This window comes from Dromiciops gliroides, chromosome 4 (genome assembly GCF_019393635.1).
Source record: "Dromiciops gliroides isolate mDroGli1 chromosome 4, mDroGli1.pri, whole genome shotgun sequence".
NCBI classification, from domain to species: domain Eukaryota; kingdom Metazoa; phylum Chordata; class Mammalia; order Microbiotheria; family Microbiotheriidae; genus Dromiciops; species Dromiciops gliroides.
The window spans coordinates 219,906,961-219,922,578 of NC_057864.1; the positions used below are offsets into that span (position 1 = coordinate 219,906,961).

Here is a 15,618-nt window from a genome sequence, read left to right on the forward strand (position 1 = left end):
GGATCGGGGGAGGGATGTCAAGGGAGGCTCTTTGGAGGAGTCTGGACAGCTATGAGTAGTGTGTGAAACAGCCATTCTATCAGGATTCAAGGGCTGTGGTCAGTGACTCTTGGAGAGGCAGTTAGCCCCCGTCAGGCTGACCACAAAAGAGCACAAAAAACCCTGATTATGGGAAGGCCTGAGTGTGGCCGGAGTAAATGAGAACAGGAGTCGAGGCTGGAGGTAAAGGAAGGAGAGGGAAGGAGAGAGAGGGGCTGATGGGAGCAGCCCAGCAGCCTGCACTGGCCCTGAGCCACCAAGAGGAGGAGCAGAGAATCCTTTGAGCACATTAAAAAAGCCAGGCTTAGCACAAGCCAGAAGCAAACACATCCATAGAAGGAGCTTGAGAGAAGACAGCCCTGCAGTTTTTTCCCTCGTCTTTTCTTCTTTCTCCACTTCCTGGTGAATTGCTTCAAATACTTTTTTTCCCTTCTCCCTCCTCCCCACCTCTCCAAGAAACAAAGAAGAGAGAAACTTTCTCCTGCTTGAGGTTTGCCAGGTGAGAAGGAGGGTGTGTGTGCACCAGGGCTCCATTCGGTTTCCTTTCTTCGCCCTCCCCCCCAATTCTCCCAACCCCAGCCCCCAATCCTTGGGAGCTCCGTGTGGACATCGCAGCCGGGCTTAAACCGAGCGCCCCCCTCCCATTTCCTCTCTGCTGGAGAGAAAGGGAGTGAGGTTGGGAGAAGGAGGAGGCAGCAGCGGCAGCAGCGGCGGCGGCGGCGGCGGCGGCGGCGGCAGCGGCGGCAGCAGCAGCAGCAGCAGCAGCAGCAGCGACAGCAGCAACAACAGCAGCGCCTCGGGAGGAGGCTGAGGCAGAAGCGCTCCCGGGCAGCTCCCTCTAACAACGCCGCCGCCGCCCCCCTCAACCCCGCCCCCCTCCCCCCAGGACTCCCAGACATGAACGCCACTGCGAGAAGTCTCCTGCTCTCCCTCTCCATCCTGCTCCTCTGGAAGCTGGATCGGTTCAGCGAAGCCTGTAGCTGCTCCCCGGTGCATCCGCAACAGGCGTTTTGCAATGCAGATGTAGGTAAGAAAAGGCGGCTCCTCTCCCTATCTGTAGTGTTCTCGGCGGGGCTCCTCGGCCACCTCCCTTCTTCCCCCCTTCTTCCCCCGGTTCTTTATCGCCTATTGGATTCAACACTTGGAAGCCACCCTCAACCCCCCCCCTCACTCGGATGAAATCCCCTTGGGGGGGTGGTGTGAAGGAATCTCACGTGGTGGCCAAATAAAAACCACTTGTTTAAACTAGCATCCACCCTTAACTCCCCCTCTCCCCCCCACCCCTCTGTCCAGAGCAAAGAAGCGTTAGTTTCATTAGACTCGGTTGTAAGTTTGACGTACGATTGGTCCCCTCTATCTCTTCTTCTCTTTCTTTCTCTCCTTCCCTCCCCCTTTCCTTTCTCTGATGCTTCTCAACCTCAGAATTCCGCCGAAATTCCACTGCAGCTCCAACCCCAGAAAAGGAGCCAGGGAATGGATTTGATTTTGGCAGGCGGCGGGCTCTAGGATGCTAGTAGGGGTGGGGGAGGGAATGGGAGACACAACAGAGAAGAGGCAAAGCAGGGCTTTCCTCCCCCCCCCCCACCCCGTTTTCTTTCCCTCCCCTCCCAAATCGAGCCGAGGAGGTGAAGGTGAGGGCCTCCCTCAGGAAGAAACTTTTGCAGGTGGGAAGGTTCCACGCTTGGGGTTGACCGAGTCGGTCTCCCCTCCCCCTTCATTACCCGCACCCCTCCTTTCCCCCCCTTTTTTCTTTTCTTCCCTTCCCCCCCCACAATTAAAGAAAAAGCTCTCTCCTCTTGAAGGATGCGAGGCACTCTTAGACTAAATTTCGAAGACTTGGAGTTGTCTTAGCGAAAGCCACGGTCGAAAAGACGGGCCTGAGTCTTTGCCACTCTTGCACAGAGTGCTCCCACAAAGCAGATGTGGGACTCTGCTTGTGTGGAGTGGAACGGGCTTCATTTTGTCTGCGATTTCTGTATGTGTGCATTGGGACTTGAACAAATGTTCTTGAAGTTTCTGGTGACTGAAAGTGGAGGGATGGAGAAAATTCTGCCCTTGACCCTGGCACTGTTTGGATTTCAGAGATAATTTTGACTATCTTACTTTCACTGGAGTCCTAGGAGAAGATGGTAGGAGTCAGGAAAAAAGAAGAGTGGAGGAAAAAAGCTTAGATAGCTGGACTGATCCATGGTGGGGCCGGCACACAGGGGGCAGCCAGAAAAGAAAGGAAAAAGCTGAGCAGGGTAGATTTCAATCTACTTACCATGTATAAATAGCTTCACAGGCCGTTAAGCCCTTGGTCATGATTAGCCATGGGCTTTTTGTTTTGTTTTGTTTTGGTTTGGTTTGTTTTTTTGTGAGGCAATTGGGGTTAAGTGACTTGCCTAGGGTCACACAGCTAGTGTCAAGTGTCTGAGGTCGGATTTGAACTCAGGTCCTCCTGAATCCAGGACTGGTGCTCTATTCACTGCACCACCTAGCTGTCCCAGCCTTGGTTTTTTTAGTTTAACCAAAACAGAAGATAGCAAGGTCAGCTTCTCCAGCCCACTAGGCTTGTGCTAGGGTTTATTTCTTCCTCCCCCCCCCCCCCCCAAGGACTCTGCAACCCAAGCTCCTGTTCCTAACCTCCTTCCTGCTCCCACAGTCTTTTTTTCCTTGTTAAGTCAGATCAGGAGACATAAGGTGAAGTATCTATCAACTGCCCTGGCCTGAAATTGGGGGTTCTCTCCCTCTCTGCTCCACACCTACTTTAGTTGATGCTTTCTTACATCTCCTGCTTTTCCCCCTCCCCATCCCCCACAACAACAATAAAAACACCTGACTTGACTTCTTTGGATTATAGCTGGCTCTCCTACTAGGCTTATAGTGCAATACTACCTGTGGGAAGGACTCACGAATAAATTCAGGTTTTGCTTTGTTTCATGGTTTTCATTTTGTAATAATAATATCCAAACACATATAGGTTTGTAAAACCCTTCATCCCCAAGGGAAAAGTGAGTCAGACCAAAGGTTTGTCAGAATTTTGGTTTGACCAAGATGAATGCAGGTTTATGTGGACACAATTATGTGGATGACTCAATTTAGGAACCCTTGGATTTAAAGCTGAAGGAGAGCAGGTGATTCTTCCCAAACAGGATTTTTTTAGAGAGGATGAAAGGTCTTGAGGTATTGAGTTTGAAGGGAGAGGTCCAGGGGACTGCCTTCCCTTATACCCATTTCCCACTGAGTTTTACTGGGAACAGGATTATAGATTTAAAGCTGAAGGAGACTGGAAAGGTTATCTAGTCCAACTTCTTCATTTTACAGATGAGACAGCTGAGGTTCAGAGAGTGATCTACCCAAAGTCACACAGGTTATTAAATGACAGAGGCAGGATTCAAAGCCATATCTTCTAATTCCAAAACCATAGCCCTTTCTAGTTTATACCACCACCACCAAAGAAGTAGAAGCAAGATTTACTGAGCCAGTGAATCATATCCCATGGGACTGAATCAGATCCAGACACTTGGGAGAAACACATGGATCTTAAGACACAGGTTCCTGTTTACTCAGTGCTGGTAAGGAAGGGACTGAGCTCAGGGAAGGTACCTCCACATATCTCATCTGCTTTGGGAATGAACTGGAGAATCCAGTTACTTCTTTGATCTCTTTCTCCTCCCTAATCCTCAAGCCTTTTCCTCTTTGATTGTTGAATTGCCAGGCCAGTGATACAATTGCATGCCAAGACGTTCAATTCTAGGTATGGTAGGGGAAGAGTGCGCCTTATTTGTTGAAAGGAGGAGGCACCCTTTTAAAGTAGGCCCTTTTATAGTTCATATAGTTCAGCCCTCTCTACTTTCATTCTTCCTCAGTGTCTCAGCCTAGGTCATCAGAAACATGAGTTGGCCAAGTCTCCAACACTGTCTTCTCTAAAGCTTCCTTTCAGGAATGAGGCTGATGAGAGATTGGATTAAATTGGGAGGTCCGAAGTGTTGATACAGTAATGACAATAATAATGACCAATAACGACAACAAATTGGTCATTAAATCCTCTTCAGTTTAGCAATAATGACTCACATTTTGCCTTTCCAATTATTTTGTTTTGTTGTTGAGTCCTTTCAGTCATGTCGAACTCTTTGTGACCCTATTTGGGGTTTTCTTTTTTTTGTTTGTTTTGGTAATGAGGTTTAAGTGACTTGCCCAAGGTCACACAGCTAGTAAGTGTCAAGTGTCTGAGGCTGGATTTGAGCTCAGGTCCTCCTGAATCCAGGGCCAGTGCTTTATCCACTGTGCCACCTAGCTGTCCCCCCATTTAGGGTTTTTTTGGCAAAGATTCTGGACTGGTTTGCTATTTTCTTCTCCAGCTCATTTTACAGATGACAAACATGAGACAAACAGGATTAAGTGACATGCCCAGGGTCACACAGCTAGTAAATGTCTCAGGCTGGATTTGAACTTAAGCCTTCCTGACTCTAGGCCCAGTGCTCTATCCACTGAGCCATCTAGCTGCCTCCTTTCCAACTATATCTCGGCACAATGTCTAGTACATAGTAGATGTTTAATAAATACTTGTTCATTTGACATTAGTACATCACTTTAAGGTTTGCAAAGCATTTTCTTCACAATAACTTGAATATTAGGCAATAGAATTATTATTATTCCCATTTGACAGATGAAGAAATTGTGGTTTTGAGAAATCATGACTTGTTGACAGTCACAGAGCTAGGGAGTGTCAGAGGCAGGATTTGAACCTGAGTCTTCTGACTATACTCTTTCCATTATGCTATATTGCCTCCCATGAGCTCCATGAGGGCAAGGATCTTGTCTTATTTTTTTAAAAGTGGAATCATATTTTAAATATCAGTGTAGCGTGCATTTATTTTTATAATTTTTTAAAGTATCCAAAGTTGAAAACCAAATGAATATATATTTTTTTTACTACTTCTTTTTGTTTTGTTTTGATTTGTTTGTTTGGGCAGTGAGGGTTAAGTGTCTGAGGCCGAATTTGAATTCAGGTTCTCCTGACTCCAGGTCCAGCGCTCTATCCACTGCGCCACCTAGCTGCCCTGAAAACCTAATGAATATTAAATTCTGTTCAACATTGGCCCAAATTCCCTTGTGATCTTTGTTAATGGGCATGTATAAGTTTTTACATAGTTGTAAACAAAGGCAGTCTGCTATATTGTGAAGGCACCTGGATTTGGAGTCAGAACACCTGAAGTTTGAATTCTGGCTCTGCGTTTCCCAAGCTATGTGTAACTTACTTAGAGTTACAATAACTCAGCCACTTCTTTTTATGGTAAGGATCCAATATACTTTGGGCTTTTCTGCTAACTAGAGATGTCCTTATCAAGATTCTTAACCCATTTTTGTGTCATTGACTTCTTTGGCAGTGTGAAGCCTAGAACCACTTCTCAGAATAACATTTTCAAACGCATAAAATGGGATTGCAAAGGAATCCAATTATATTGAAGTATAGTTAGCAAAACATTAAACAAGTTCACAAACCCCAGAATAAGAACCCCTGTATTGGAGGATGTTTGTATGTATACCTGTATGCCCATTCTCTCCCTTTTGAATTTCAGGTGTTGCTAGGCAGATCTCATTGATGATAGATGAGCATTGCAACCAAAATTATTTGGGTTTTTTTGTTTGGTTTTGGTTTTGATTTTGGGAGGGAATGGGGGTTGTGACTTGCCAAGGGTCACTCTGCTAGTAAGTGTCTGAGGCCCGATTTTAACCAAATAAACATCATTTGGATATATTTAAGTTGTGAGCTCTGGATATTGAATTTCATTTGGAATGAAAGGCATATAAGATCGAAGAGCTTCCTTTGGGGACAAGTGCATTGTTATTTATTTAGAGCTAGTGAAGTACCATGTAGGATTGGACATAAAGTTTAGGGAGGTATAAAAAGACCCCCACATTTATTAAGCACATACTGTATGCAAGGTGATATTGCTAAGTGCTGAAAGCCAAGTGATGAGGTCCTTGGCCCTAGCGGAGCTTAAGGACAAATCTATAAGTAATATAATGCAAAGTAGAACATGAAAGTACATTTGAGGTACAAGTAAAATGTAATGAGGATACAGAGGAAAGAGTTTCAGTCCTGAGTGGCACTGGCAGGAAAAGAAGAAGCATTAGAGGAGAAAGAGAATATAGGTGGTACAGCGTCAGGAAGTCATCCAGGGAATTGGTGTAAGAACTCTGGAGATAGTACAGTTCTCTGACAATCTGTCAGTCTTTACCTTAAAAAGGATTTTTTTTCCAAGTGCCTTTCTTCCATACAGCTAAGTGGAAGTGACTGCATGGATCTTCTTCATCTCTTGGAACATTCATGAGGGAAAACCCTGCCATTCTTCATGGAGTAAAACCCCACTATCATTAGGGCATGTACTGTGAAATATTTTTAAATAGGGATAAGGTGTGGACACCAGTCTGTTTATAGCCTCTTTCTTAGTTCCCTTTTCTAAGCAAAAGCATATATTTTTCAAACAGCTGAGTGGAATTAAAGGAAGAGTGGGCATGCATGCAACAGAATGAAGCTATCTGGCTTGATCATAACCATGATCACAGCAATACCATGTACTACCCAGTTAATTAGCATTGGAAAAAATTTCTGTTTTACAAATGTGAAAAGTGAGGCTTCTGGGGAGAGTCAGTTAATGGTACCAAGCCTGATGCATATGGAGGACTTCCATACTTATTCCCTGGACTGTACTGCCTGTTTTGTTGGGCTGTGTCAGATAGGGGCTTTTCTTGGATTCCAGTGGTGTGCTTCATGAGAATTCCAACCAGGAAGTTCTAAGAAGCAGCATTTAGTTACATTTTATGTTTTATTTGATCATTTGATTGGGTCTGGAAGCAAGAGCAAGGCTGAGCAATTTTACTTTTTCCCTGTCCAGAAAGTTCCAATTTATCATCCTCAGGTCATAAACACTTGTTCCAGGTAGCCTGTGTGACTCAAAGATAGAGTGGTTCAGAGATCTATTACAGGGGCCTGGTATGGAATTAAATGTTAGCAAAGCCATCCCACACAGGTGACTTGCTTCTCCTTTATGGCTGGGCTTGGTGAGGGCTTCTGAACATATGAGAGAAGCTTTCTTCACACTGTAATTTAGAATGCTTTGCAGCTGAGAGGGTCATGGATGGACAGAGGGCAGATGGAAACTGAACCTTTCCTCTAAAAATAAGAGAAAGGATGGGTGATCACCCTCTGTTTAAAAATGAGGGCAGAGTATGGAGACATGGGGGAGGGGTTGCTGGGGATGAACTGAAGGTAATTTGGGTCTAAGATCCACTTCTCAATGGCAAGATTCCTTAAGTTGTACCCTGTGAGATTTACTTAACTCTGGGGACAATTGCTTATTGCAGTGGTCAGTTTAGGAGCATTGGGTTTAGAGTCAAGGTCATTCAAGTGGTAAGCAGGAAAGTCCCTTTGACTCCAAATCCAGTGGTCTTGCTATTCTATTATGCTCCTTTTATGATGAAAGTACTTAAAAAATTTAAAGACTATTATATATTACCAAGATATTATTATAGGAGGGTAGGGGGAGGTAAAGTAGAAGATAGGAAATAAAAAGATGGCTTTTAGTGCCCCCCAAAATACAGCTATTCTCCACTCCCCACCCATCCCCAGTTTACAGGTAGTACTTGCTTGGTATAAATAGACATACTCCGGGAAAGCAGTTATTTGCAAGACTGGACTGGCCTATTCTTCAAGTTCTTGGCTTTATTCCAGTGCTTGATGGTTTTGGTGACTGGAAGCTAGGGAAGGAACTTTGGAGAGAGGATTGTTCAGAGAACCTGGAAGGAAAGTCATTTTGAGACAAGGTTTCTACTCACCAGTTTTCTTTTTCCCTTGAGAGGACCACAGTGAGTCAAGTGATCGTGGTACCCAGGTCAACAGTCACCACCTCTGCTCCAAGTACTGTGCTACATCCTGGAATATGATGACAAAGACAAGATAGTCCTTGTCCTTAAGGAGTTTACAGTGTTATATTGTAAAGGGGCAGAAGTATGGAAGGAAAGTTTACATCTCTATGTTTACGACAGAGGCTTGCTTTTCTTACTGGATTGTCTGTCTCATACTTAACAGTAACTTGCCAATGTGACTGGGGGAAAAAGTGGAAAGGAAAGAATCTTGACCAGTTATACCTCTGCAACCTTATGAATTCTGGTTGAATAATGAATGAGTGGAATTGGAACCTCAAGACGTCATCTAATCTTGCTCTAGAGCCTGTAGGCTGGTGAATAGCTAAGGCCTGAGAAATGAGGGACATAGACATGACATGGTCAGGATTAGAATTTAGTGGAACTGGCTACTCCCTCTTTATGCCTCCCACCCTCCTATGGGTGAAGTCATACTTTCTCAACTCCTTCCTTTCAGGAGTAATTCTTTAGTCATTTTACTGTTCTCCTCCACCCTCAGAGGGGAGGGGTTCGGGTAAGTCTCTGAGCCTCAGTTTCCTCATCTAAAATGCATTACCTTGCTCAAGCGAGATAATTTGTAAAACTCTTACACAGTGCCTGACACATGGCGTTGTGCTTCATAAATGTGTGTTCCCTTTTCTACAATTCATAAGACCTTTGTGAAAATTAAATGAAATAATGTCTTTGAAGTGCTATAAAATTCCAGCTATTATTATTTATACTCTATATGATGAACTTTTCCATCTTAACCATTTTCTATCCTGCCAATCACTGTTGCTGTTGCTTTTTTTTTACTGTTGCTTTTCTAGTTCTACCCTCTGGACTTGACCACCAGAGGCCAGAAAGCTAAGTTACTCTGCCCTACATTGCCTGGTACATGAACCCTCATCTTTGCCCAGCCATTTTCTGCCTTTCTTCACTGCAAGGGTCATCTCTCCCGTACTTCCCACATTTTGCTCTGAAAACTGTTTATCCAATCAATACAACCATTGTTTCTGGAAAGGACATGGCAAACTTGCCTTCTGATTTCAATTTTTGTGACTTTCCAGCCCAGAACACCTTTCCTTGTCTACCGGTCATGCCTCCCCCATTTTTAAATATAAGCTTTTAAGGATAAGGAATACCTCATTTTATGTTTGTACTCTTAGGACTTACTATGGTGCTTGGCAAATAGTACTTAACTGCTATTTATTCATTCATTCATTCACATACTGGCTGTTGTGACTAAGAAAAGAAGTAACTTCACATTTCAGTGTCCCAGGAAATTCTCTAAGGTTGTAATTTTGTTTTGTTTTGTTTTGTTTTTGTGAGGCAGTTGGGGTTAAATGACTTGCCCAGGGTCACCACAGCTACTAAATGTTAAGTGTCTGAGGCCTGATTTGAACTCAGGTCCTCCTGAATCCAGGGCCAGTGCTCTATCCACTGTACTACCTAGCTGCCCCAGGTTATAATTTTTTTGGGGGGTGGGGCAGTGGGGGTTAAGTGACTTGCCCAGGGTCACCACAGCTAGTAAGTGTTAAGTGTCTGAGGCCTGATTTGAACTCAGGTCCTCCTGAATCCAGGGCCAGTGCTTTATCCACTGTGCCGCCTAGCTGCCCCTATAATTTTTTAGAGTTGCTGGTCTGCCTCAAAATCAAAGTGCAAACGTTTTAAAAGTGTCTACTTAGGCCCTGTGTGGGGATAACCCACTCTCAAAGAGTTTACTTTGTGTTGGGGGAAACTATATATATATATATATATATATCAGTGGAGGGAGTTGTCATGGGGTACAGAGCACCCCAGAAATTCTCTGGGGCACATCAAGGAATCTTCTCCTTGAGAAGCTAAAGCAGAGGACACATAAGCCTAGAGAGATAAGCGGAACCAGTTTGGACTGAGCTAGCTTTGGGACCTCCACCCTTCATTCTGGTCTCCCTTACCCCTGGGGAGATAACTTTGGGTGTGGCTGCTGCCTTTGTATCCTGAAGAGAGAGAGATGGTTTGAGAGATTCATAGCCACCCCTCACTCAATTCCTCAAGCTACCACCAGTTGGGGATGGTCCTCCCTCACTAAAGGAATTTTCCCAGGCAGGTGGTCACACCCCCATCAGTCCCCAATAAAGGTACCCGCCGGTCTCCTGCTTAAGGAGATAGGTACCTCAGAGCCATGTGCTTTGTTCCATAACTATCTCCCCATGAGAAGTCCAAGGATTTCTTTCATGGTTTTCCTTCCCTCCTCCCTTCCCTTCCTTTGCCTCTAAATAAACTACCATCTTATTCTAACTGCTTTTGTGTACAAAAGGGTGTAATTCTTTAAAGAGGAATTCCTAAGAACCCCAACCCCTAACCCAACCCTGTACCCCATTTCCCCAGTAACAGAGTTTTGTTGTTTTTTGTTGTTATTCCACACACCAGTGGAATAACAGATCTAGACCAAAACTTTCAGTTAGCCATGTTATCCTTGGATAATGTTCATTACTAGGTTTTACTTTGCCCTACCATTGTACATACTTCTAAAATGTCTTTCCTCCATTACAGTGTGTATATCCTCAGGGAATGCAGCATTATGTTAACAACCTAGGGGCAGCTAGGTGGCGAAGTGGATAAAGCACTGGCCCTGGATTCAGGAGTACCTGAGTTCAAATCTGGCCTCAGACACTAGACACTTACTAGCTGTGTGACCCCGGGCAAGTCATTTAACCCCCATTGCCCAGCAAAAAACAAACAAACAACCTAAGCTACACACACACTTTTTTTTTAGTGAGGCAATTGGGGTTAAGTGACTTGCCCAGGGTCACACAGCTAGTAAGTGTTAAGTGTCTGTCTGAGGCCTGATTTGAACTCAGGTACTCCTGACTCTAGGGCCAGTGCGCCATCTAGCTGCCCCTAAGCTACACACACTTAAAAAGGTATCTGCTCGAGATGGGGTGGGGTGGGGATGTTAAAAAGGTTTCAAAGCTAAATGAACTTTATTTTGATGGTCTGCTCTACTGGATTATCCATGCCCCTCCATTCTATTAGGGGGAACAAAGGACAATTGACAGTGTTATATTAAATAGTGGAGCACTCTGCCTTTCTCTTGGCCTTATCACTTTTTTTTTTTTTTTGGTGGGGCTGTGAGGGTTAAGTGACTTGCCCAGGGTCACACAGCTAGTGTCAAATGTCTGAGGCCGGATTTGAATTCAGGTCCTCCTGAATCCAGGGCCAGTGCTTTATCCACTGCGCCATCTAGCTGCCCCCTTGCCTTATCACTTTAGAGGAATATAGAAAATCAAAGGAAGAGTTGTATACCTTTCATCCAAAATTATGACCATAATTGAGTGATCATCCTGTATTTAGGTACAGAAGACAGAGTTAGAGATTTTAGGTTTTAAATGATTAAAAGTTGAATTTTTAACCACAAAGAAAGATTGTTGATGACTAATGGTCTTAAAATCTGAAATGAGTTTTGGACTTAGGCATGAGAAATCTGAACAGTGTCATGGAATATATAATGTGTATAAAGAATGTCTTCTCACTGAGAGTCCAACCCACTAAATAAAGCCAAGCTGTCATTTCTTCTGGGCCTTTCTCTAATAATAATGGGCATTTCTATCACTCTTAGAAGTTTTATTATGTCTAGAGCTGCCTTTGGCTGAAAGTGAGAGGAAGTAATGAATGGGATGCCTTTCCTATTTTAACAATAGCTCACATTTTTATAGGATTTTATGGTTTACAAAGCACTTTTCTCAAACAGTTCTCTATTTGATGTAATTAATGTGATGCCCTTCCTATTTTAATAATAGTTCACATTTTTATAGTGCTTTGTAGTTTACAAAATACTTTTCTCAAATAGTCCAGTTTTATAAAGTAATGTGTTAGCCCTATTTTACAGATAAAGAGACTGAGGCTAAAATTAAGTGGCTTAGTCATGGTCACTGAAGTATCAGGGCTCAGATTTAGACCAATTTAAGGACTTCCCCCAAAGCCCTTCAGTCTCAGAATCAGAAGTGCGCTAAGGAAATCTCTTAAGCTGTATAAAATTGAGTAGCTGTCATTTCAAAAGGCCAGGATTTCTAATCTCCCTTTTACAAAAGGGAATAGGAATATTTACTTATTTTGTTATGTATCCTATCCTGAATATAACTTCACTGAAGTTAAGGATAGTTTGTGTAAAGATTGTTGGGGGGGGGGGGGGAAGAGTGGATCCAATCAATCACCATTAGCCCAAATGAAGTAATTAATAGCACCCTGATACCTTTATCAAATGAGAACATCTAAAAAGTTAATCAATGAAAGGCCACTAAACTAAGTCAAACCTAATTAACCAAACAAGAAAGAGTAAGATACTTCTAACCATTGGATTAAATAAAATGATATGATACCACATAACAAGTATGTTGGGATTGGTTGAAGAGAATCAATCACACCCAGACTTAAGACTTGTGAGAGATTTCTATGATGTGAAGGCTGGTGATGAGAGGAGATGTTTTAATCAGGAAAACAACACAAATTTCTAAAATAGCCACAAAAGCATGTTGGTGTACCATTACCCTGGTCATCATTTGACCCCTTTCACACCAAATATTTAGGGTTTTTAAAAACTTTTTATGTAGGAAGATGTTTAAAAATAGGAATAGATTTTCATTTTTATAATGGAAGAGAAAGAAGTCAGTGACCATCATACCTGGCTCTTTAGCAAAATGACAGTCCTGTGAAGTCAAGATACCAAATGTTCTACAACCATGGCTATGAGGGATAGATGTGTATTCACAATACACTTTTAAATTGAATTTGCATTATTAATCCTTTATAAATCTAAATAAGCAACTAAACAATAAGTCAAGCTGTCGTTTGTAGCCTTCTGAGGTGTAAATGCTTATACTGAAAAAATCTGGCTCCTGCACACCCTTTGTGCCAGTGATGTAATTAATCATGATGGTGTTAGGTTAGGGAAACCTCTAGCACTGTGGTTGCCTTTGTAAGGATCTATATGTTGGCTAGGATCGGGTTTTTTTTGGTCTTTTTAAGAATCTTGTGATCCATTTTCTCTCTCTGCTCATCTGCTAAAAATTTAGCTCTTTTCTTATTGGAGGTCCATGAGCATTCTGATTGGACGTTTTCCCCTTGGCCAGCATGTCTGTGCCCCTGATTTCACCCCCTGCCCTGCTGTCATAGCATCAGAACACTGTTGTTCCTATGGCAACAGGCTGACATAGCAGGCCAGAGAAGAATGTGGAGCTGCCGCTGAAAATGAGAGCATTTATTTCCACTACCTTTGGTCATTTGGCAAGAGAAACCCCTACCTATTTTCCCTTTGTGGTTTATTCCTCATTGGCACAATTCTTTTCCAGGTTTTTGTTTTGTTTTGTTTTGTTTTCCCATTGTGAGGGCATCACTATTTGGTCACCATCTGTTTAGGGAGCTTTTATTGTGGTGAGGTGATGAGGCATTCTGTTTGGGGAGGTGGGATATAAGTCAGCTGGCAGAGGTCCCCACAAGGCTCTAGAGGCTCCATATCTCAGTAGTCTCTTTTTAATGCCAACTAGGTCTATAAGACTTACGGAATAAAAGCAGACCTGAGTTACAAGAACAATGATGAGAGGAGTGTTGGCAAAAATTCCCACTTATTCATAAGGTGATCATGGCTATAGCTGATCTAGAGTTATTTGGAAAGATTGGTCAGCAGAAAATGTCAGTTTGGAAGAAAATGAGGTGATGCAAATCATCTTCAAAAACACTTAATGCTTGTCATAGTTTAAGGTAGCTCATTTGCATCAGTCCATTTAATCTATTATCTCAGTGTAGCAGTGATTTATTGAGTATTTATTTTGCAAAATGGTTGTTTAAAAAAAATGCAACATAGTTGGTTCTGACCTTGGAGGAGCTTATAATGTTGGAGAAACAAGCCTCACATATATGAAACAATTAGAAAATGACAAAATTTTGAAGTAATATCACTTATCTGGAAGTAGTTTTCCAGTAATCTTTTTTTTTGGGGGCAACGAGGGTTAAGTGACTTGCCCAGGGTCACACAGCTAGTAAGTGTCAAGTGTCTGAAGCCAGACTTGAACTCAGGTCCTCCTGAATCCAGGGCTGGTGCTTTATTCACTGTGCCACCTAGCTCCCCCCCAGTGATCTTAAATATCTAGAACTCAGAAAAGAACTCTAAGCAAAAAAGACTCTTGAGCAAAATCAAAACATGCCACAAAGTCTGTATATTAAGGCTCATTGCATTTTATTTCATCTTAAGGAGAACTCCTTTCAGACCCCATTTGCTCTTGCTTTTAAATATAGTTTTAACTAGCCTGCTTAACTGGTTTTTCAGTCTGCAGAAGATTTGAGACCATAAATTAGAAAGAATGGGGGGAAGTCTGCAAGAGGCAGTCAGACTGACAAGCAGCAAGAAGTGCTTGCTGACAGCCTAAAAACACACACACACACACACACACACACACACACACACACACACACACACACACCCAAGTCTAAGTGGGAAGTCAGTTGAAGAGCAGACCGTCCCAACTACTGCAATAGCCTGTGGGAACATCATTTGATTACAGTACAGTATAATTTTTGTAATTATATTTTCATGATGATGAGCCTGAGTCATCAGGAAAAGGTTAAATTATGTTCAGTATCTACCCTTTAAAAAGGCAGGAAGTATGTAAACTATTTAAAAAAAATTTCCAGTAAAAATGGTACTTTAAAATTTGGTGGCTTCAAGAAAGGAGACATAGTACAAGGAGAACAACACTGGATGTGTCTTGGTCAAAAGACTATGATTCAAATTCTGACTTTGCTAGTTACTATCTTTGGTATGGACTCATTGATGACTGAAATGCTCCACTCTAAATCCTTTGTTCCTAAGAATTTGTTCCTTCAATTCTATTTGTTTGTTTGTTTGTTTGTTTTTGGCCAGGCAGTGAGGATTAAGTGATTTACCCAGGGTCAAGTGTTTGAGGTCGGATTTGAACTCATGAGGGTCCCCCTGAATCCAGGGCCAGTGCTTTATCCACCGAGCCATCTAGCTGCCCCCCTGTTCCTTCAATTCTGGCAGAAAGTGGAGCCCTTGCCTGAAATGATTTCTCTTTAGAAAAGACAGCTAGCTTCAGAGGGGAAGGATGGATTTTAGTTTAAATGAGCTGAGTGTGAGATCAGGAAAAGAGAATGGTTCCAGAAAGGCTTGTGGAGTGATCATTTACTCTTTGATAGAATTATTTAAACTCATTAACAGAGAAGTATCTGAACTCTCATTAACCTGCATACATATACATACACCACACCACACATGGGAACATGCAAAAATTAAAAAAAAAAAAAAAAAAGATGGGGGCAGCTAGGTGGTGGAGTGGATAAAGCACTGGCCCTGGATTCAGGAGGTCCTGAGTTCAAATCTGGACTCAGACACTTGGCACTTACTAGCTGTTGTGACCCTGGGCAAGTCATTTAACCCTCATTGTCCTGAGCAAAAAAGAAAAGAAAAGAAAAGATAACTGAAATAGTCTCTTGCCCTCAAGTGCTTTCCTTGGGAAACCTGGGAGCCTCTCCTGAATGTGAAGCTGATGGTGGCTAATAAGTCTCTGCCTCTTTTACTGTGGTTGCCAGGATCCTAAAAGAATGAAGTTCTAGTTAGGGAAAACTTATTTGGTATATCTGAAAGTCATGTAGGTAGTCAAGTAGGAAGTATGCCTTGGAAGAAATTCTGTA

The 15,618-nt window shown here is 42.7% G+C and overlaps 1 protein-coding gene across 1 annotated transcript in view; it reads left to right on the plus strand.

Moving 5' to 3' along the window:
• The first annotated feature begins 200 nt into the window (after nucleotides 1–200).
• Nucleotides 201–15,618, plus strand: part of TIMP2 (TIMP metallopeptidase inhibitor 2) — a 94,407-nt gene continuing 78,989 nt past the window's right edge. Inside the window, exon 1 of the mRNA XM_043962583.1 lies at nucleotides 201–1,066. Coding sequence (XP_043818518.1) covers nucleotides 937–1,066 — 130 coding nt within the window. The 5' untranslated portion in view covers nucleotides 201–936. The remainder of the gene's footprint in view (nucleotides 1,067–15,618) is intronic.